The 22,855-nt window shown below is 39.5% G+C and overlaps 2 protein-coding genes and 1 long non-coding RNA gene across 5 annotated transcripts; 1 reads left to right on the top strand and 2 right to left on the bottom strand.

Moving 5' to 3' along the window:
- Window positions 1-242: 242 nt before the first annotated feature.
- On the bottom strand, window positions 243-4,733 carry LOC147337717 (uncharacterized). The gene is made up of 3 exons (XM_086262872.1): window positions 4,352-4,733; window positions 1,979-2,055; window positions 243-1,274 (listed from the first exon to the last, which is right to left on the bottom strand). The coding sequence occupies exons 1-3, from the start codon at window positions 4,662-4,664 to the stop codon at window positions 1,182-1,184; spliced, it is 483 nt and encodes a 160-aa protein (XP_086118998.1). The 5' UTR covers window positions 4,665-4,733; the 3' UTR covers window positions 243-1,181.
- A 596-nt stretch (window positions 4,734-5,329) lies between these two features.
- On the top strand, window positions 5,330-21,601 carry LOC147337715 (uncharacterized). The gene is made up of 3 exons (XR_015131313.1): window positions 5,330-5,523; window positions 6,664-6,748; window positions 11,155-21,601. It is a non-coding gene; the product is annotated as an uncharacterized LOC147337715 (long non-coding RNA).
- Window positions 8,359-19,158, bottom strand: LOC147337716 (cytoplasmic polyadenylation element-binding protein 4-like). 3 transcript variants are annotated; one of them, XM_086309399.1, is made up of 11 exons: window positions 18,935-19,158; window positions 16,938-18,057; window positions 16,731-16,829; window positions 15,777-15,870; window positions 13,613-13,636; window positions 13,036-13,212; window positions 12,684-12,773; window positions 12,469-12,587; window positions 11,844-11,958; window positions 11,577-11,758; window positions 8,359-11,402 (listed from the first exon to the last, which is right to left on the bottom strand). In XM_086309399.1, the coding sequence occupies exons 2-11, from the start codon at window positions 18,000-18,002 to the stop codon at window positions 11,175-11,177; spliced, it is 2,193 nt and encodes a 730-aa protein (XP_086165525.1). In that variant the 5' UTR covers window positions 18,003-18,057; window positions 18,935-19,158; the 3' UTR covers window positions 8,359-11,174. The 3 variants fall into 3 exon arrangements, with proteins under 3 accessions (XP_086165525.1, XP_086165541.1, XP_086165534.1); XM_086309415.1 differs by having other exon boundaries at window positions 15,777-15,867; XM_086309408.1 differs by lacking the exon at window positions 18,935-19,158 and adding an exon at window positions 18,487-18,875.
- Window positions 21,602-22,855: the final 1,254 nt, after the last annotated feature.

Raw genomic sequence — 22,855 nt, 5'->3', positions numbered from 1 at the left:
TTAACGTGGAAATCCTTTCTATGATTATTTTAAGTTCACACATTAGAATTAAAAAGAGTTATTTTTTGGAGTGTTTGACAGTCTAGATTCTACTTAACATGAAACTTGTCATATGCATCTTTTTTTTCCTCCAGTTGAATAGATTTATAACAAATTTCACAAAGTTGTCACTCCACTGATCTCTCCCACTTGTCATTTTCTCTCATTAACTCCGGGGTGTTGTAGGACGACAGGCAGGGTACACCCTGGACAGGGCACTTGTCCTTAAACAGGTTAAACCACAATAAATAGCAATAGCATACATGTGGTGTGTGTACGCTTTTCTGCCTCAGTGATTTTCCTGCAGTTTGAAATCTTGTAAGATCGTGTGATATCACGAAACCAGGCAACTAACCACTCTTGCTAGATTGTATCATGTCATTTCAACAAGAATATATTTAACAAGTGTTACGTTGTTGAATTGCATGCACATCATACATGATTTAATTGCATTCACCATGTTTATATATTCTGATTTTGTTCAAATTACAAGTTAGACTCTTATAAATTTAATAACCACCCAATTTCTCTTTTTTGAGTGTTTCCAATACAAGCAACTTAAACATTTATAAGGTTTCCTGTTTTGGTTATAAAATTGTTGCTGCTGAATAACTGAAAACCATAAGACCAACAAAAAATAATATGAGAGGCGGTGGTGCCCTCTGGTGGATAAAGGTAATTCCTGCAACATCCTGGACCATGGATGAAGTCGGGATCATCAACTTTGATATCTTTTTTAAAGAAAAGTTTGGTTGCACCTAAGAAAATCAGTGCAACCATGGAAAAAAGTTAGTCTAGAGCCCTGTTAAAGGCGCTGTCATGTTATGTAGACTCAGTTAACATTTAGTCAGTAAAATATGTATAATTTGAAGAAGACTTCTGCACAATTATTTCACTGACCGATTTAATAAGATAACAGTTTCAGCTAAACACAGTAAACGGTGGTTCTCTCTGAGAAATGCATTTCTATGCAAACTGCTTCAAGATCCAGCAACCTGACCTTTAACAACACTTCTAACACACACCCAATGCTTAACAAAGTAAATGTGGCAACCGATGAGAACAAAGATTTAAAGAAACACTTGTGCTGAGTACTAGCAAGTTGCCTACTATGTTTGTGGGCCACTATGATCCTCGCAGACTCATTTGGCCTTAGTGAGAGCATCCAGTCTCTGTCTGATAAGCTGATTCTCCTCCAACATCTTGGAGATGGTCCTAAGAACAAATTGCTTCGCCTATCCAGTGAAGGGGAAAAAATCAGAGGAAAGGGAAAAGAGAAATGGTGTAAATAGATCTTGCCTTATTCGTGGGTCTAGAGGACACAAAATACACATATAACTTTTGGTGAGCCATATTTATATTTCTACATAAATATGACCCAAAACATCAGATTTCTGAATTAATTTCTGTGACAAGCAGAAATTAACATGACCCTCAAATACTGACTGTAAATTTGGAAGTACATTAAAGGCAGGTGTCCTATCAACAGGACCACAACCGTGTGTAAATAATTTTATTTGAATAACATAGACATTAAGTGATCTCCACAACTCACATTTGACGAAAAGAATAAATTTTTTTTGGTTGGTTTTTACATGCTGTAATGTTTTCAGTCATATTTTTGCAACAAGAGAGAAAAATTCAAAGGGTTCACAAACTTTTTACTGTAACTGCATGCCTGTTTAGAAGTCCTGATGCACAGTTTGAGCCTTTATTTAACTTTTGAAAGTTAGAGTTTAAGGAAAGATCAGTCACGCTAAAGTTAAATTACAAAGTAAAACATAAAGAGGTTTTCAATATACAGTGAGCCTGATAGAAGACAATTTTTTGTTTGCCATTAAACCCCAAGCTATTTAAAATTACACTAATTTTAACTATATAAACTTGTTTGGTACACATTGTTACCATTTTTCTGCTGCACACTTTGCACACCACCTACCTTTTCTTTCTCGTTTGTTGCTTTGCCAGTGGATCTTTGGGAGAAAAAGAAAACATCTCCATCTGCAGTGTCAGCACCTGACCGCAACAATGACAAACAGGATGAATATTAGGCTTTTTTTTTATAATAATAAGGGATTGCATTTATATAGCGCATTTCGAGACCCTCAAAGCACTTTACAATTCCACTATTCATTCACTCTCACACACTGGTGGAGGCAGCTACAGTTGTAGCCACAGCTGCCCTGGAACAGATTGACAGAAGTGAGGCTGCCATATCGCACCATCGGCCCCTCTGGCCATGACCAGTAGGTGCCCAAGGACACAACGACCGAGACTGCCCGAGCCGGGGCTTGAACCGGCAACCTTCTGATTACAAGACAAACTGCCAACTCTTGAGCCATGATTGCCCACTTTCTACTTCTTCTTACAGCTACTCTCTTTAGAAATCACCACTACAGATCATCTGCATGCATCTCACCCTATCTCACACATCCTCCTCTGTGAAATTAACTCTCTGCATATCCTTCTTCACTACATCCATGAACCTGGTCTGAGTTCTCTTTTCCTCCTGCCAGGCAGCTCCATATTCAACCTCCTTTGTCCAGTATATCCACTATCCCTCCTCTGCATATGTCCAAGTCATCTCAGCCTCGCCTCTCTCTTTGTCTCCAAACTGCTCAACCTGAGGTGTCCTTCCTATGTACTCATTTCCACCGTCTACAAACCGTCTCACTACCATCTTGCACACCTTCCCTTTCACTCTTTCTGCTATCCTTCTGTCACAAATCACTGACACCTATCTCCAATTGCTCTACCCTGCCTGCACTCGCTTCCTCACCCTACTTGTGAACTGTCCCTTACTTTAGATGGTTGATCCCATTTAAACTCATCCACCATCACTTCCACATATGATCATCATGTTCGACTTGGCCATGATTTGACGTCAGATGCCCCTCCTGATGCAACAATCCCCATTTATCCAGGCTAGGGCCTGACACTAAAAGAACACTGGCTTTGTGTTAGACTTTTAGTTTCAGTCTAGGTTTATAGTTTCACCAGCTTGATATTAAGGAGGCCAATGTGAAATGAGCTGGCCCTGGGGGTGGACATAACAGCAAAAAGCTTAATACAGTTATGTAAACAACACTAACACTCAAACACAGTCAAAGACAAACTTCATACAAAACACTTAGTAATGGAAGCGGCTAACAGAACAATACTAAAAATTACTGAAATCATTCTGTAAAAAATACAGTTTTAAGTTTTTTTTTAACACTTGTGTTAAGGAACACTGATTAATACTGGTGAAAGCCAAAAACAACTATAAATATACTGCACATATATTTCTTTTGCCATTCACTCATCCCTCAGTGCTGTCTTTTACATATTTTTAAACTATATTTTGAATAATAGGACATCGCATGAATTAGGACATTTAGAGAGCACAAGACATAAACACAGCCGCTAAAGAAAAGAGGGGTGAATGTGAGAGTGAGCGCTCTTATTTCTGTTCAGTCCGGAGCAGTGTCAGTATTATGCACAGGTCTTGGAGGTCCAGGCCCACGCAGTCAAGTCACTGTGGCCCTTAGCTAAATTGTACTGAAACTTTCAACTGTAAGTTACACTAATTCATACAATTTGGCACTGAAAAATACAAACCACATCACCGACAGGCTTTTGCAGTGCAAACTCAAATTAGGTATTTGGTTTACAGTAGTTAAGTGTTTCTACAGCAACTGAGTGAAGAGGACACTGAAATGGATGGGCAGGCCGGACTTTGGGAAGATCATTCATCAGCTTGCGCAGCTAGTTTTAAAGCATGGCCCTACTTGAAAATTGCAAAACAAATGTTACACACGGCACACTTACACTCAATTGTCCTAGTGTGCGGTGAGCTCACTGATCTACTTCTGCATCCAAAGCAAATTTTCTCTATGAGTTAACTATGCATGCATGGTTGTAAATATATGTGTTTTATATGTAACCTATTTACTTGTATTGGTAAATAGGCTGTAGTCAACATTATTTACACATTGGTACTGTATATCTGTCTATATATACATAAACACATAGACGTACATTACGTGTTTTGTACGTATCTTTATGACTGCATTATTGTACTTGTACTGTGTATTGTGACAGGAATATTCTTTCTGGCTCCAAATTATTTACCATCATTATTATTCATGAAAGACATTTTTCATAGATTATAGGCCAACAAGTCATTTATACCTTATTTTTATTTTTATACTAATTTTGGGGAGCATATACCGGAAATCACAAGACCTGTGCTCTTTTTTAAGCTAGCAACAGCTCACTTAACTGTTCAGCCTTAATAAAGCTACATAGTTAGCTTATTAGCTAAAGTTACCCAAAATACTACACTGCCTTTCTCCTCCTTGGTTCATTGCTGCCTTGGTATCATTTACTGCAGGCTCCAACATCGACCTTGCCGGCGTTTTGTTGTCCTTTGTTACTTTTCCGAGCAAACTGTGGCTGGTGAGTCTGGGTATTTTTACTTTCAAGATGGACCGAGGCTTTGCGCGTTTGTCTTTGCGGCGCTTGTTCCCAGTCTTCTCCCTCGGGGTCTGAGAAAGGGACTCTGTCTTATCCGATTCAGTTCTTTGACTCGAGCTCTGCTGTGACCCAAACTGGGGGACATACACAGTCTTGACTCGCCGCATCTCTCTTTTTCACACCTTCTCACACTTGACGGATGACACTTTGTGCTTACTCTGCCTTTTTCTGTATTGTGCTTGTAACGACCAGCAGGTGGCAGTGTTATTCGAAAAATGTGGATGCCGAAAATAGCCAGAATACTATCTCTTGAATTAACCTTTAGATGTATCCACACAAGAATGATTCTAATGTTTGAAGTATTTTGTATTTTTAACTTTTTTTAAAACATTTTTAAAATGAGAAAAGGAAAAAAAAAATACACAACAGCAACAGAACGATGTCAAAATCCGTTTTGTGTGTTTGTGTGAGACAGTATATACATGTGTGTGTAACTGTCCAGACAATTCCTCTCTCTTTTCTAGCCTTTTCCGTCACTGAATGTAGTTGTGACAACCACCTGTTTCAGGCTGTAATCCCTACACACAGGTACGTTGCATTTCCCACACCGACATCTGACTATCAGGCACGTGCAGAGGGGGGGGCTAGAGGGGCTTGAGCACCCGCCCCTTTCCTGATGAGTGCCCAAAGTGCCCTTTTGTTGAGGCAACTTTTAAATTTTTTAAATTTTATTTATTTATTTTTTTATGTGTGTTTGCGTGCGGAGTCCTGTCTGTGCCCCTCAACAATAATATTTAACTATTAATCACAGTTTTGCTAAATAAAAGGATCTGACTTGCATCAGTCACATGATCACATTTAACCAATGATCACCCTTGACGGCAGAACGCGCTGGTTACGAGCCGGGAACGAGCTCACAAAGAGCACGCGCATTTTTTGCGGTCTGGAGCTGTAGGAGAAACACAAGTTAACTCAGAGACACAGACTTACTATATTTCTTCCATACAGACTGATGCGACAAAACCAGTAAGTAGGTGTGCAGCGTACACTGTAGTCTATAGCACCCAAGAGTATCAGCTTATTACGTACACGTTGGTAAGTTGTCTTGTAGCAACTGACGAACTGAAACAAACGAGCGTGCTGTGTGTGCAACAGCGTGACAAACATTACCTGTCTTTTTATTAACTGCACAAGTAGTGCTGGTCATAGCTGCTGGCTATCTGTGTAAGGCTGTCATGGGTCTGTTGCTCTGTCACCGTTTTAGAGAACATATTTAGTAAGTAAGTTACAGCGCTTTTCCTGCCTTTCTGGAAGGATTATATTTCACTAAAAAATGATCTAATATGCATGTTCACAATTATGCATTATTATAATTATAATATATTAAAAAACACACACTGTATTTTAAAGAACATACATTAAGAAGCAGATTATATTCGATTTATATTTTAAATAAGACAAAATTTGGATTTTACAGCAGTAAAATTATTGTATCTCTACAGTTTAAAAATGTAATAAGCTTTGCCCCTGCACAGAGTGGATAGTGAAACAAATGGAATCATCATAAATACATTATTTCATATTTATTACTTCCCCCTCCTCATTGCTTTATTATTGTAGCTCTAGTAATAAATAATAATGTAAGGATTCTGGATCAGCACCGAGATGCCCATAGTATATACAGTATTCTGAAGGTCTAAAATGTCACTGTGTGTGTGTGCATGTGTTTGTTTTATGTATATGGATTTTTTTAAATTATTAATCATGATATAACATTGTCCAGACATGCCTGGTAAGGACATGAGGAGGGAACAGTAGGAGCTGTGTGAGGCTACTAAAGGCAGGGCTATAACATTTTTCTGTCATCATTTTATTATAGATTAAGTGCAAGAGTTGTTAGGTGTGGATAATTAGATTATAGTTTATTGCAATAGCAAGTTGTGCCTTGTTCTCAGATGGACAGCAAGTGGAAAGTGATATATGAAAAGATGGGATGGAACGAAGAAGAGAAGCAAAGAGTGATTCACAGGCAGAGCCTAGTTTATTTCTCACAGTTTTTTGTTGCCTTATGGTTCCAAGCGCTGTCACCAATCTTTGCATTTTGTTATTATCTCATGACACTTGTTTAATCAGCTACCATCTCTATGGACTTTTTAATGTCTACAGTCTCAGATCAACACAGCCCTGCCCTCCAGCACTATCAGCTGCAGCAGCAGCAGAAACCCCTCAACAGCAACATTGTACCCATCAGGTAAAACATCAGCTACGTTTGCTTTGCCTTGTTGCCCATATTAGATTCTTGATGAATGTGTGTTGTTGTTATTCAGCCTGGTTCAATGTGCCCCTTTTTAACTTTGAGCATCCGCCCCTTTAAACGTCTCTGCACGGCCCTGTCTGACTTTACAATCTTCATTACTTGAAATTTTGTTCTCTTGGCTTGCCCTATCTGCTTCTTCTCCTGTGGCCAAGTTGTGGTTTTTCTCATGCCACAGCTTCCCATTGCTTCAGTGATCGATGTTTGCAGTTGGGAACAACCATCCAGTTGACTTCTCATATGTGGTGTGGCAAGCTCCTTTGAGAGCTCAGTGAAAAAGACCCGTCATGGATTTAAAATACCATCCTTGAATTTGGGGCGCTAAGCCATGGAAAAGGTGTAGGCATTCAGGGCGGCAGCGTCAAGTTGTACAACAGCACCATGGGCCACCTCTAGGTTCTACACTGGCAGATATATGTGCCATCTGGTCCATAGTATCTACACCTCCTTTGGTCTTATAGAATATGATCAATTGTGTTCCCCCCCCCCCCCTCCCCTTTCTGGTATTTTTATTCACAATTTAATTTTGATACAATGTGCTCAGGAGTACAACACCCATTCCTTTCCTGTTGACATAGCTGACCATAGTAAGTTTGAATCCTAACACTGTGCTGTAAGCCAGGACTCTGAAGGCTTCATCAGAGGAACGATGTCTGCCTTAGGCACACTGGGGAGAAAGTTAACTGTGGTGATGTTGCATTGTGTGTTTCTGAATCTACTGGACAATGTTTTCCTTCAGATTCTATTGAATTTGCCTCCCTGTAAACCATTCCAAATACTGCAAAGAGGATCCTTGCATCACAAACCCAGAAAATCTTCTGGTCATACTTGACAAGCTTGTTTGGCATGTGCAGTAGACATTTGAAACCTCCCCCTGTAATGCACAATCACTTCTGATGAATTGCTGTCTGAATGCTGAATGAATGCTGTCTGTCATTTGTAAAATAATATTAAGGACCACAAAGTGTGGTCCCCCCAATTCTTTTTGTTTATATAGAGATCTCTAGATCTCTATAGATCTCTAGATCTAGCTGACAGTTACAAATCACAAGTTCCCATGAAATTCCATAAGAAATGAATGCAGGTCATTATTGACCCACTTATGGACGTCTGGAGTATTATTTAAAAAAAAAAAAAAAAAGTATAAAATACATAAGGTTAGAGGAATAGCTGGAACATGAAACTTAATTAGATGTTGCAAGATAATAACTACAGGTTTAGCCCAAGGACAAAAATCATTACCGTCTAGAAATAGTTTGTCTAGATTAGCAGTTTGCACTAACAATCTTCTATGCTCCCATACTGTTTGCAAATTTTTCACTTGAATAAATTTAAAAAGAAAACAAATGCAGCTACACAGGCAAAGATTTTCAGGACAGAAGACTAAACAAGCAACAGTCTTTAAATACTGCTTAATCTGAGCAGATTTAACCCATGGCTGTGCCACAAAAAAAAAAAAAAACCCTTTCACAACAATGGCAATAGATGCGCGGTTCCAGTTTAGAGAATTTCCCGTTAACACACAGGACAGATTCTTCCTCACAGCGTTTTTTTTTTTTTTTTTTTTTTTTTTATTCGTTCAACATCTCACATTACAAATACTTCAAATGTATGCATACAGTTACAAACAGTTGGCAGCAAATGAATATATGACATTAGATCTTTGTTTTACTTCAGTACTACAAACCAACTATAAAAACTGACGTCTGTATTGTAGCGCAAATTAATCGAGAAAATATAAAAATTGGAACTTACATATAAATGTGAAATGACTTTAAAAAAAATCAAAATGATATCAGGTAAAAAAAAAAAAGTTAATAAATATAACCTTCCCATCATTTAATTAAAAACTATTGAAATTTTGCAATCAAGTAATACTAACAGACATAATCATTTTTTTCCCATGTGAAAATGTGGAGCACAGATACAGCAATTAGAAAAACTAGACACGTCAACGAGTTGAACACATCACCCCAAAAAAATATGACAAAAAAAAAAAAGAAAAAAAAAACTGATCAAAATGACAGTAATTCATTTCAACTGAAAATATAGCAAACGGTAAATACATTATCGACCTATTATATACACAATGTTTTCAATCACAGTAGCATGGTTGTAGCAAAATATGTTAATAAGCACAAAACTAATGTTTAAAAATAAATTCAGGTATAAATTATTTTTTTCCTTTTGCAGACATCAGCATGAACAATAGGAAACAAAGGTGTGTAAATGACTGCATGGTTTATATGGATTGAATGACTTACACTGCGGAGAACTGTTTCTGGAAAGAATAAGTATTGCACATAATGGCTCAAAGTTAACTTGCAACATTAAATCACATTCAGGTTATGTCCCAAAGCATGCCACATCACAAAGGGGGTCAAAGTGATCAAGTCTCCTCACCTATGTCCTACTGAGTGTCCTCTATGTTACAAAAAAAAAAAAACAGACCTAAAGTGTTGTCACCGTGTAGATTGCATAAACATCACGTCTGTGTAAAGGAAGGCAGACTCAATCATGTAAAGAGAGGCTACAAGAGAGGCAATCTCAAAGAGAAATAAAGAAAGTCAAAGAGAGAGAAAAAAAAAAAAAAAAAAAGGAGATCTAGTGCATTATATTAGGTCCTGCATTATCACTAGTCATTTTATTTCTTATGCATGCCAAGAATAAGTAGAACTCACAGGCAGTCCCAGAAAGAGGATCTAAATATTCAAACAGCTGATATCCACTCCGGTGATAGAAGGGAAGATTTCACATTGATCAAAGCCAAAACATTTACCCTAATGATAATCTTAGTGACTACACCTAGGAGCAAAATATCAGATTATATGCATTTTCAAGACTATCAAAATCAGTTTAGAAAGGTCTTGCCATGCCTTAGGATCCTGTAATGATGTTTATTAGGACAGAGGAGAATCCATATATGACTGGCTAATGATAGCTTTATATATTTTTTGTTGTTTTGTTTTTTTAAATCTACAGAATCACACTAATGCACCAGACAATTTTCAGATTTACCAGCACTTAAATATATAAAAGCTAATTGAAAATTATATTAATATCATTCTTTTTTGTTAAATTAAGTTTACCATAAATGCAGATCTCTTAGTAACAAAGGTACAAAATTATTTTTCACCAAGTGAAAAAAATGAGGTATTGCAAAAGGAGTTCTCCCATCTGTGAAAAATGTGCCTAAAATGACTATTGAAAAAAATATTTAGAAAAGTAGTGCATAATAAATGTATATATGTTCATGACAAAATAATCAGCTATAAAACACTGTACAAAAATCAGCAGGCCATGTATAAAATAATATCTTTATCTCTGTGACAGCAAATTCTAGCTACTACCATATCCAACCACAACACTTGTGAGAGAAGCTCCAGTCACGGTAGAGCGTGCAGTGGTACACCATGAGGACAACTCAGGGAGACTGGACTGTGCATTCCCATTAGTTTGTATTACATTAGCATGTTAGCTTCCAGTGCTAATATCCCTGACAATATAAAGTGAGTAAATACTACTGCCAATACCTGAGCCCTGAGGGCTGTGTCTTTGTTAGCTGAAACTCACAAACCAAAACTCCAGCCATTCCTTAACTGTACGAGAACATTATCCTGATTACCCTCAGATCAATGACTGTTTTAGGTGATGCGTTTAGGCCAATCTTTGGTTTGCCCTTTCTGGTTACAAAGTGTTGACTTTTAAACCAAGACCTGAAAACTCATGCTGACAATCTTAAACATGTGTACTGAACTGAGGGGGAGATTTTTTTTTTGTCTTTTGTGACGTGGCCAGATGCTATACGCCGAGCTGCTTGGAAAACTCAATCATCCATCCATCCATCTGAAACAGAGTTCCACCACTGTTCACCTCAACCATTTACATTAAACCTTTGGTAAATTGTACAGTTGTTCTCTAATCCTGCAAGCAAAAAGTAAGAAAATGCACCCTTCCTAAACTCCCATAGTTAGTATACTGATTTAGGTGTGATGAACCTCACTTAAATTTTATGTTACTCTCATCAACAAATGTAAGCAGCTTTGCCAGCTAATATGAAAAAAAAAAAAAAAAAAAAAAAAAAAAAGAAAGAAAATATAGTCAAGTCAACAAGAAACACAAATCCAAATATAATGCATCCATATGCTCATGCACACTGAAAGTCAAAACATAAATGGGATTTCACTCTTCTTAGCATTTACTTTTTGTGGGCCCAAGTTTAAAAAAATAAAAAAATAAAAATAAATTATCAATATTACCATTTTTTTTCTCAACTTAAAAGAAAAGTGCATTTATTTTTCATCATAGCCCATACCCCGCCCTTAACTACCCCTTTCTCTCAGTCCCTCCCAGGTCTCTTGTCTCAGTTCCAGCGGAAGGAGATGTGTCGTGGTCGGTCCCCTCCTTCCTTCACCAGCGGCTTGTGGAACTCGCGGCCGGCGCGGGAGTGGATTGCTGCCCAGCAGTACTCACAGTAGTACTGCAGACAGGTCACATTGGCGCAGAAGAAAGGAGCAAACTTCCCTCCGCAGCGAGTCCCCTGGCACTCATCGCACAGCTGGTCATCCAGGACGTATGGCTTCACTTCCACCTGGGACGGGGGGGAAAGAGAGAGAGAGAGAGAGAGAGAGAGAGAGAGAGAGAGAGAGAGAGAGAGAGAGAGAGAGAGAGAGAGAGAGATCTGGTAAGTGGGAAATTTATATTTTGAAACATACCATCTACATTTTCAGGATACGAATATGGAACTAGAATCTGATCAACTCACCCGTTTATCAATCTCCCCATGCTGCAGTTGAACAAATCGGGCACTAATGGCTGCAATGTAGCTTTGCTGATTGGAGAAGGCCACTCGCCCTGCCCCTTTTGGATACTTCAGTTCAGGATCTGTGTCGATCCCAGCATAACACACTCCCCCATACAGACGGTCCATGATCATGGCAAGCTCAACTGGAATAGCAATGACACTTAGAGTGATTTTAACAGTTTGAATCTCAGAAGCTTGATACATTTATTAGTCACTTCAAATGTATACCTGCACGCAGGGGACGAGGGACACCTCCTACAAAGATAGTCTTCCTTGGGTCCAATGGCTGAGAACCATCCATTACAAAGTCACTATCATTTAAATTCCAGGGCCGGATCTGGACCTACAAAATTTAAAATGCATAATAATTTCCCCAGTGTCCTACTTGTTTCTGACCAAGATACATTTAGAACTGATAATTTTAAGGCCTTGGTGCTCATGTAATATAGATTATAACAGTCTGAATAGTCTTGTCGGTTGTGGCAGGGGCTTTTTACAAGAAGCCTCTTGTGTGCTGCATTTAGCATACAGCAGAATGCAAAACATTTGTAATGAGGATAGACACCAAAAAAAAAAAAAAAAAAAAGCCCACTGCATCTACGCTGGAAGTGATTCGCTTGTTTCACAACTTCGAAGTTGCTGGCTGGTCATTTGCAGGCTCTTATTTAACTATTTAACCTTAGTTAACCCCTCTAATGTATTTACTACTGTTAATATTCCAGTCAGTAATATTCTTCAGTCTGGAAGTTGAGGAAGGATTGTTAGGTCCTGCACGTTTGGCAACGACACATGTGCGATTCACATGATTGCAAGTCACTTCTGGTGTGGATGCAGCTTTAATGCTAAAACTCACCGGTTTGTCTTTGATGGTGGGGCTGGAGACACACAGGTAAAGCTTGCCATCCTCCTGAATGCAGGCATCAATCAGGGCCTGAACAGAGCTCTCATCTTGAAACAGCAGGAATGCATATCCTGGAAATATTGGGCATTCAGAACAATGAGTGCTCACCAGAAAATAAATTTTAATCTGAACGGCACAAAATATCAAATTAAACTTTTCTGATGCACCTTTGGGTGGAAAATAGGACTTGCTTTCTGCCTTATGAGGCCAGTCCACGAAAAGATGACCAAACCGACGGAAACTGGCAGTGATTTCATCTAGAAAACAAAAACCCAAAAAAAAAAAAAAAAAGAACAGTTAGTCAACAAGCACATCAGCAAACCTATTTAAAATGGCACTGCATATCACTACCATGCCACAGGACACCATTGATACAGTAGCTGAAATATAACTTGTAAATATATAACTTAAATCTAGAAATGCCATAAAACACGTGAAAACACAAAAAAGTTGTTTATATTTCATTATTGTAAAAACTGCAGTTAGTCAAGGACCCCCTTCAGGTTTAACATGACTCACCTTCATCTATGTCTGGGGGCAGCCCTCCAACAAACACCTTGCGCGAATATCGCTCCACACGTTCACCATTAAGGGATGCAAAGCAGTGGCCTGGACCGAGGCCAGCAAGCCCCTGGTCACCTGACTCATCATCTCCAAAAGAGCGCTCATCCTCCATGGGGAACAAAGACGAATGACCTAATCGAGAGAAGGATCTAATTAACACATTTTAACTTCCAATCAGAATTAATCCAAATAAGTTCAATCACAAGAAATAATAAAAAATAAATAAAATTTAAAAAAAACAAAAAAAAAACAAAAAAACAAAAAAAAACAAAGGACAATTGCCACTTCTTATCCCGCAATAAAATTAGGATTACTATTAATACTAGTTCTTGATGGACAGCCTGCAAAGGTGTAAACTCTCTGAAGAGGAAAAAAGGATCTCAAGCAGTGAAGACAGAATAATCAGTGATGCAGACAAAAATCAAGCAGACAAACAGAGGCAAAAACAAAGCAATCATGTCAGAGGCAACTGATGCTGTTTAAATCACATCGAAGAAATCAAAATGACAGACATGACATTAACAAGCTTTACCTCGTCTTCTCCCATAACTTCTTGCTGCATGTAAAACAAAACAAATTGTTTTTAGAAAAACATCACAAGATAAAGACATATAGGAAATTTCTATCAACCATTTACAATTAGTTGTGAAGGTCTGGACTCCAATTTTAAGAAACTTTTTTTTTTTTTTTAATCTTAGGACACTGTTGTCTGCTATGCTGACTTCAGCTGAAGTATTGCATATCATTCAATGGTAGAGGTGAATGTCCGCCCTAGTGAAAGAAGCTGAAGTTTACTGAATGACAAAAAAAACAAAAACAGGAGCAGCTTCACAAAACTGAGAGATGAAATGATTCCCAAATGGAGTAGGAATTCTATTAATTCCCTTCTCTCATGTCTAAATAGCTGAAATGAGGGGGGGGGGTGTTCTTCATGTACAGGAAAAGGAAAATGACAGCATTTAGTAAAAAATTTTTAGAAAAAGGCCACAAATGCAACTCACATTGTCAGTACAAGTAAACTAAATGTGCATCTTAGGGCAATATACATTAAAATGAGGCCAAAAATGTGTGTTAAACCACTTCGTTTCACCTCTGTGAATATGACCACAGGAATATGATTTTGATTACTGAGAAGCCAAGAGAGATGGAAAAAAAGATGGAAAACATCCTAATTTAAAATGGCATGTATGACTGTATAAAAGATCAAAGACCAGGTTTAAAAAAAAAAAAAAAAAAAAAAAAAAAAAAAAAAAGTACGCACATCCACGCTCTCGAATTAGCATTAACAGAACTGGCTGTGATGCAAAATGGCTCCCTTCTGACTGATGGTGACAAAAGGTAGATGTTTTATTAATAAGGGAGTCTGCGTCGAGATCAAACAAATGCCAGTGGAAAAATGCTGCATATGATTGTTTTCATAACTTAATAGAAGATAGGTAATGTTCTGCACTGAGAGACTCAAGACTGCATTGGCCTCATTCACAGTGTACGTGGTTAGATTTTAATGCATGTTTGGGGGAAACCACCAAGGCATTTATGTGGCTTTGTAAAAATCAGATTTGACTTTGTGCCCTAGTGTTCATTTATGGTTATCTAATTCACTTAGTCTAAGCCGGTCTTCGTAGCCCACAATAACTGCGCAAAGGAATTACCAAAATGGCTGCCGGGGAGCCATGGAATTGTTTTGGTGTTGAAAGGTTGCAGTCAAATAGTCTTTTACTGGTTGGAATTTTCACAACTTTAAGGAAAGGTGCTGCTCCTAGAGTTTAACACCCCCCCCCCCCCCTTCCCAAAAAAAAAAAAAAATAAACAAACAAATGAATGAATCTAAATAAATCATGAAACAATCTTTAACAAAAGAAAGAGATAATGCGCCGAGGGTTCATGAAAACACCCGATCGGTATGACCAACGAGTAAAGCTGGGGTAGTTTTAGTTGATAGAAAAATAATGAGCAACACCTGTAAATCAGTGTTAAATTTCTTGCAGCAGCTCCACCCACAGCAAGCAGTGGTTCCACCTTTGACCCCAAATTATTTAAACTGGGTTTTTATACGTAGGGTGGACAACCTGCACGAAATGACACTGTGTCACATAAGGTGAAGCATCTTCAGATATGGGTTTTTGTAGGCCACCTTTTTTAGGAAGATTTTAGCTTCATGATAGAAAAACCACATTGACAACATTAAGGTTGCATAATTGCACAGCTAGTCTAAAGTGCACTCTGATTATCTTGGCACCGTGGTTGTCCTTAAGAATTTTCCTTCACATCCTGCCTTGACCTGATGTTTTCCATTAAGGTTGTTGGAAAGTGTTCAGGGAAAGCTACATTAACTTTTTGGGGGGTTTTGACTGTCTGACTGCAACCCAAGAATTGAAAATGATATAGGCATCCATATTGGAAAGGTCAATAATATCCAAACCCACTAATGCAACGGTTTGCCTGCAGTAAGCACGGATTTAATAAAGCTGAATAATATTTGTGGGTAGTGCCATTAACATCAAAGCACAATGCTGCAAGAGAAACATTCAAACATAACATATGCAATTACATATGCATTTTGCTACTCAAGTCCTGCAGGGGATATGGAAAAAATTCCTACGTGTCGAATAAACACAGATTTCTGAATACATTTATTTACAGCCAGCAATGAGAAAATCTAGCTAGGTCTCACTGTTGTTAGTGTGGGAACCAACCTTTTAAGGAATCCTGCTCAGCCCTCATAATGTCAATCAGAGAGTTCTCCAGAGATTGCATACTGAAACCATCAAAGGACCGTGTTCTCTCCTGCTGAAAGGAGGGGAAAACAACAATTAGCTTCCTCACTTCCCAAAAATCACCATCTAAAGCAGTATAAGCTGTGAGATACCCATGATGCTAATAAGTATTAAAAGGAGAAATAAAAATTCATTTTTCCCTGTGGTGACATCCAGCACAGAGCACTAAACAGAAAATGGAGACAAACAAAGTATGTTACAAAGTCATCTGCATTCGCTTGTAATGTGACATCTTTCCACTGAATCTGATAGCATCTGATAGGAAGACACACTGCATAAAATGAGCCGGTGAGAGAGAGAAGAGAGAAAAAAAAGAAAAAAAAAAAAGCTACTTTCGGTTTTACCACATTGCAATCAATACAAATTCTAACCAAAACTGAGGAGAGTTGGATTTTTAAAAATTCTAAAAACAAAGAAAATCTGTGAGCAACACACAACTGGTGATAAAGACTACATAAGTAAAAGTGTGTCACTTTATATAAAAGCATATCAAGTGTGTTTAAAGCTGCAGCAGAGCGCGAGACAACTCGAATCAGGACAGTAGGAAACCCATGTGATCAACCAGATGAGACAGCTCTTTTAACCAAATGATCTAGATAAGATCTCAGTACACAATAAGTTTGAAGTCATCCGTTTAGCTGGCTTGCCTGTCACATCTCCCGTTTTGCTCAATAGTTCATTTGTTACATTTGATACAGTTAAGCAAGTATGACAGGATTACATACTTAGTCTGTTAAAAATACACAAAGCACATATACAATCACAGTCCATATCTGTTCATCATTTCTCACAATACCTACTGAACTTACTTAATTTAGATATTGAGTAATTCCCTTAACAACAGCCTGTGTTTTATTTTAGCTGTATGCCTACCTGGAAAGGATAAACACTGTCATTGCGGCTCATGCTGTCCTCCACCCAGCCCTTGTGGTTGATGCCAGAGCTATTTCTGGGGAACTTTTGCAAAGGAACCTGGAGAAAATGTTAATAATTGTATGACAAGTCTCTTTTATATCAGCAAATGCAAATATCTACTATGAATATACATAGTATGAGATTAACCATGACAGCCCTGTCTACCTGATTGTTAGGGAAGGACTTCTTCAGTGGCGAAATAGAGTTCAGGCCTGACATCCCGCCGCCGACACCCCGTCGGTAATCCCGAATCCCCTGTGTACCTCCCCAGCCACCATACCCACCTGGGCTCCACGAGGTGGATGTGGGAGTGGAGGGGCTCTGGTAGCTTCCCCAAGGGGAGGGAGGTTTGTTCTGGGTAGGAGCAAGGTGGGGCAGCTGTGTAAATGGTCCAGTGCGATGGGGATGTGGAGGGAAGGAAGGCTGGGGTTGATGAGGGCTAGCTGGGGAGCGCCTGTGCTGCTGTGGAACCCCTTGTCCCTGGGGATGGTAGTGCTGAGGGTGAGGTGTGGGAGGGTGATGCTGGGAGACTGGCCCAATCTGTGGGGAGAAACTACCTCCTGCTCCAAAGCCAGGGCCAGCATGGTGGGAGAAGTTGTGGAACAGCAAATGTGGTCCATTAGCATTGGAGCCAGCGGGACCAAAGAAACCTCCAACGTCTTCCCCAACCACAGGAGACTGGGTAGATGGGACAGCAGGAGACCAGTTGTTGAAGCTGGTCAGAGAAGATGAGGAAGAAGTGGATTGTGCACAGCTTGTACCCATTCCCAGGGTGTCCTGGTAGTCAAAGCCACTTAGCACCGGAGACTCCATCCTCAGCTTCTCCTTGCCAGCACTGCTCTCCAAAGTACCCTTCTCCAGGGAGCCGTCGTCAGGTAGAGCTCCCTCAAGCTCTCCTAAGCCTCCACCGGCCTCCTGCTGGCCTGGAGACAGGGCCTGAGGCTGGGCCTGGACCTGAGATTTCTCCTGCATATCCTGGAGGTCCAAGGCCTTGGACTTTTCTGACTCCAGAATCTCATCTTGCATGTTAGTGTGCGGGGTTACTGCAGGGAACAGCCAAGCACTTCCCCCATTGGTGGAGCAGGTGTTGTTTACAAAGGAAGGGGGGCTGGGGGGGTTGGAAGGGTGGTGAGAGTGCTGGGGTTGCAGGTGAGGAGGGATCCTTACAGGGAAAGTAGATTTGTTGCCACTGCCGTTCTTCACCAGAACTCCAAACCCGTAGTCCCCCATTTAGGACACCCAGTAAATCTTAAGTTCACTTTTGACTTACTCCGTCTTCTTTATCCTAAAATGTGGTAGAAAATGTATGACAAAATTTCAAAAGATTGTTAGAGTTGGCACCTAGAAAATAAGAAAAAACACACACACAGCCTTGCAAACGCAGTAGATGTGCTTGGGCTGCACCCTGCCTGGTCTTGTGATGCAATCAATGAGATTAAATCATTGACTCGCTTGGCTATGGGAGGCCTCAGATGAAATATAACACTAAAGCAGGAAGGCAACCACGGAAAAACAAGCGCAGGCAGCTAACAGTCTAAGCTTGTGAAGCTGACGTCTCCAAAAGGTCGTTACGCAGCTAGCAGCAAGCTAACAGCTGCTCCGCCACCTTCCATGTGCCCCATTAATCATGCAGTCACTTTTAAAGTACGTTTATGCATTGCAGGCTAACCACGAACGCTCAAGAGTCACGGCGACCAACACCACGAACACCTACCGAATGATCTCCCTTTTCCAAGCAATGACCTCCCGATAAGCAACCACTTAAATACAGGAAAATGTTGATGACGTCTCCAGTCTGTTCTGAATCTAGGGTAGTTCCCTTCACCGAGCCGCTAGGCTAGGATAATAGCTGATAACCGCAGAGACGTTGTAGCATACTGGCACAGCAGCCAGAAAGCAATAAACCAGTTCAGTCGCTGCAACGTCTCCTCGAATTTCCGTTAGCGTCAAAAACCTCAGAGTTTTTCGCGACGTGACATGTTGGAACCGGTGTGTGGCTCTTTAAACGACCTCGTCTGTTTCGTGTCCTGTATGTTCAATGTCACACAGCCTACCAATCCTTGTCATCATTTCTACATCCCGAAATACCGTGACGCAATTTCGACACCTACTCCAACGTAACGACAGACGTGTGTAAGCGTCGACATGTCGGGCATAGCTACCTTCAGTTCGGCGTCATGACCTTATCGTTTAGATGTTGCCATATTTTAGCGTTTTTTCCTTTTTCTGCATTTCCTATGCAGCCGGTGTAAATGGTCTCCACTCTCTTCTAGATGACAGCTGGACCAGTCGGGAGACACTTCCGTCTACAAGCCCTGCCCCCAGCTCCAACAGCTAGCCAGTGTGTGTCAGGATTTCCCTCCGTAGCCCCGCCTAAACAACCCTAGCTCTATTAGCTGATTGGCTAATTGCTAAGAGGAACCACCCATCATACGCCTTCTCGATGAATGGCAGATACACCCAAGACGCTCTAGTCCCAAATAAGGATGTCTTGAAATTGTAGGGAAAAGTATTTTATATAAGGAAAATTATCTGTATATTTTTTTCTGTCTAAACCACAATGGAAGAGTTAAAAAAACATATTAATAATTTCAGTCACTTTTAGGCTTTTAGAGTAAAAAGCCAGTATTTGCAACCACCTTTTTCAAATGCAGATGAGATTATTTGGCTAAGCAAATGTTTGTAGTATTATATTGGCCCTGAAAAGCAGCGTACTTTGGTAGCAATAGATAGATAGTAGGGAGATTTTATTGATCTGCTACAATCCCTATCCACAGCATAGTCCCGCATAGCAATCTCGTTAAAATAAGCTGCTGCTATTTTCAGAATGTAATCGAGCTTGAGAGGTTCATTCATTTCACTTTGGCCAGTTGTCTTCTGATCATGCCATCATATCATACCTTCACTTACTAGATCACATTTTTACACAAGAATGTCATCTTCTACACCCATTATCCTCCTGCAAACCAAAAGTTTACATAGGTGTTTAATTTCCCTCTGGAGAAGCTGATTCATTAACAATGTAAATGGCCATTCAACAAGAGATGAAAGGTTGTCTTGTTCAAAAGGAGTGCACTTGTTTGCACAGCGTATACATTACACTTGTGGTAGTAAAATTACTTTTGTTTAGGCTAAACCTACTTAAGAAAAACAGGGCTTGTTTTTTTAAGAACACGTGTGCTTACATTCATAACCTTAATGGTTTTTATAATAGTATCCAAACAAGCAGACATAACTACTCCATTTCACTTCCTTTCCAACCAGATTACAAGTTAATGTTTGCCTTTACAGTGTTCCTAAACCCCCAAGGCAGACCCACCCTTCATTTGTAAGTGCTAACAGTAGTGACACACATCACTTCTTCCCAACCATGTCCTGCAGGGCCTGTTGGGTTGGTTTAACAACACTGCATTGTGTGTTGAGCTTTTGGAGTCTTGTGAAAAATAACAGGCAGCTGATCCGAGTGTTACTAGTTCAGTATTATATTAATGTTATATTATTTGTGTGTTTTAATGTATGCTGCACATTTTGTGCAACCATCTGCTACGCCATTGTGCCCATCAAGAGTTCAAGCAATATAAATGGTATCATTTTTTCTGTCTGGAGAGCAACATGCTCTGTATTGACAGTATAAGAAGAGGTGGAGCCTTCAGCTATGAGGCACCTCCGATTAGGCTTAGAGCTGTGTTATTTGGTAAACATTATAGTTTAGGTCGGCTCAGATGACCCTGGATGATCCCTTAGGTATGCTGGTATAACTCAGGCCTCATATGCTATTTCCACATTACTATTACATGCAGTTATCTTTGTGTCCTCTCTTGTTGGTCTTTGTCCTCTCTATCCTTTCTTTCCATGGGACTTTTTCAGGTATTTCTGGCTCATTTCTGTCCTGGCCCGACCAGCCTGCCGAATGTTTATTAGTAAAGCATGTATTTTCTTCAAAGTTAAGGCCAGCGACCACAATTTCTAACTGCCTCAAGATAACTGTTGTTCTGAATTACTGTTATATAAAAAAACTGACCTGAATTAAATTTAGGTAAAGTGAATTGCATCGAATTGAAAGTGTATTGAATATTTCCAAATGAGAGTAGGCCTTGCTGCAGAGGTTTCATGTGTTTCATGCAGCTCAGAAAATAGATTGGTGTGTTTGACAGCTGTAGCACACACATACAGGACATCTGTCTTTTTAAACCCAACAGTAGAAGGAGGTGGTGTGCACACTTTAACCCCAGATGGTTCTTAAATGATTCATCCATGAAACTTGGGCACCCAGTCATTTATTCATTAGTTCACATTGGAGCACACAGGGCAGACGTTCACAAAGCGCCTGGAACCAGCTTTCTCAGGTTTCGCAGCTCGGAGCCACATCCTCTCTTGCTTCTGTTCAGTCTTGTCTGAGATATGACTGTCGCTTCAATATTGACAGAGCTCAGTTGCCATACCAACCATGAAAGCTGGGAGATTTCTGGTCCAGTCAGCAGCCCATTGTTTGTCCAGGAGGTCATCCATCTCTGACTCAAAGCATGGTTGTAAAAAGCTTAGCGTGGCACCGCATAATCTCTCTCATGCTCTCTAATCCTGTTTGACGCCACACCGTACAGTTAATGCTAGCAGAAATGTTTTATACGCCAGATAAATATAAAATCAAAAGTAGGGAATATGTTCACTGTGATATGTGACAAATGAAAGAAAAAACACAAACCCCCTTGATCCCTACTAACTTGATTTGGGTCCACTTGTCCCCTTAGAACAGGGATGGGCAATTACTCTTCCCAAGGGGTCACATGAGAAACTGGATCTGTTTTGGAGGGCCGCACCAATAAGCTGAAATGCTCAATATAAATTATTTATAAGCTTAGTGGTATGACCCTCCACAACAGTCCAAGTTTTCCATGTGGCTCCTTGGGAAAAGGAATTTCCCTCCCCTGCCTTTGAAGAAATCCTCACTGCAAATCAGTTAAAAGAAATCTTTTGAATGACAGTCTTTATACTATGATGAAACATTTCTGTCATTACGGGAGTTATCGCTTCTGGAATCATTTTCTTTTAATCTGAATGATAAGAGGTTTCAACATATAGTTTGATAAGTATGAAGAAAATGGCGCAATGGCCTTTGGAGTCACAATTATGGACTGACACATTAGTCAGCATGCTCTACCATCAATATTATCACTGGCAAAAAACAAAGTGTGGAAACTGTCCACATCTTGGATAAGCAGTTAAGAAAATGGAAAAATAAAAAACTGGAAAAATAGAAGTCTGGCAGAATTAATACCACAGTGCATTAGACCTGTTCTTGAAACACACTGTGGCCCAGCATCTTACCTCTTGGGTGTGGTATGAACTACATATGAACATATGGAGAAGTTTAACATATAACATGCAATGATCTGAAGGTGACTCTTCTTTCTAAAGAAGGGACATTTTATGATTTGCAATGAAACCTATGTTAAAAAACGAAAGACACATACCTATTTGAATAAAAAATAAATAAAGTGCAAAAACAAGATACATCAATGAGGTTGGTATCAGACATACACAAACTCACGATGGTTTAAATCCATGTTTTAAGTCAGAAATTAACTTAAAGCTAATGAAGAGGTTAAAGCTGTATTCACATTTTTGACATTTAGACTCTAATCCTGGCCTTATGACGACTTCTCTGTATGCTGCCGATGTCAAAGTAAAATGTAAACCTGGAAATATTTTGTCTTTATTTCTTTCATCTATAAAACAATTTGTAGTTTCCTTTCAGAATCTCAACTTTTAATAATCAATCACCTGCTTCCTCCAGTTAGTTTTGTGTCAATAAGCAGAGATGTCGCCACCCAGTGGTTAATCCCTATCACTACCAACTGAGAAATGCAGCAGTGCACAGTGTGCAAAGCCGAATCACACAGAACTGCAGAGTGTCCATATCTGAATTAAGCCAAATTATATAGTATCACAGACATGCTGCTGCCTTTCTCCCCTGCCACACAGTAAGACAAATGGAAAAATAGAATACAGGATTTGTGTGACTACCACCTTTGTGTATGACCTACAAGTGACTTTAGAATGATTTTGAGCACCTGAATAAAAGG

The sequence above is a fragment of the Aulonocara sp. 'chitande type north' Nkhata Bay genome, linkage group LG2 (genome assembly GCF_057382095.1).
Source record: "Aulonocara sp. 'chitande type north' Nkhata Bay isolate Kocher_YH1m ecotype deep benthic linkage group LG2, A_spYH_male_GT1.1, whole genome shotgun sequence".
Taxonomy (NCBI): domain Eukaryota; kingdom Metazoa; phylum Chordata; class Actinopteri; order Cichliformes; family Cichlidae; genus Aulonocara; species Aulonocara sp. 'chitande type north' Nkhata Bay.
The sequence above is the reverse complement of the archived record's forward strand: the minus strand, read 5'-3'. Positions and strand labels throughout refer to the sequence as shown.

Excerpts from the sequence above, each read along its gene's own strand:
- LOC147337717 (XM_086262872.1), bottom strand. The coding sequence starts at position 4,664 with ATGCGGCGAGTCAAGACTGTGTATGTCCCCCAGTTTGGGTCACAGCAG. Across the intron at positions 2,056-4,351 it reads AAGGCAGTGTAGTATTTTGG|GTGCTGACACTGCAGATGGA; the intron begins GTAACTTTAGCT and ends TGTTGCGGTCAG. Across the intron at positions 1,275-1,978 it reads CAACAAACGAGAAAGAAAAG|GCGAAGCAATTTGTTCTTAG; the intron begins GTAGGTGGTGTG and ends TTCACTGGATAG.
- LOC147337716 (XM_086309399.1), bottom strand. The coding sequence starts at position 18,002 with ATGGGGGACTACGGGTTTGGAGTTCTGGTGAAGAACGGCAGTGGCAAC. Across the intron at positions 15,871-16,730 it reads ACAGTGTTTATCCTTTCCAG|CAGGAGAGAACACGGTCCTT; the intron begins GTAGGCATACAG and ends CCCTCCTTTCAG. Across the intron at positions 11,959-12,468 it reads CCACCATCAAAGACAAACCG|GTCCAGATCCGGCCCTGGAA; the intron begins GTGAGTTTTAGC and ends TAAATTTTGTAG.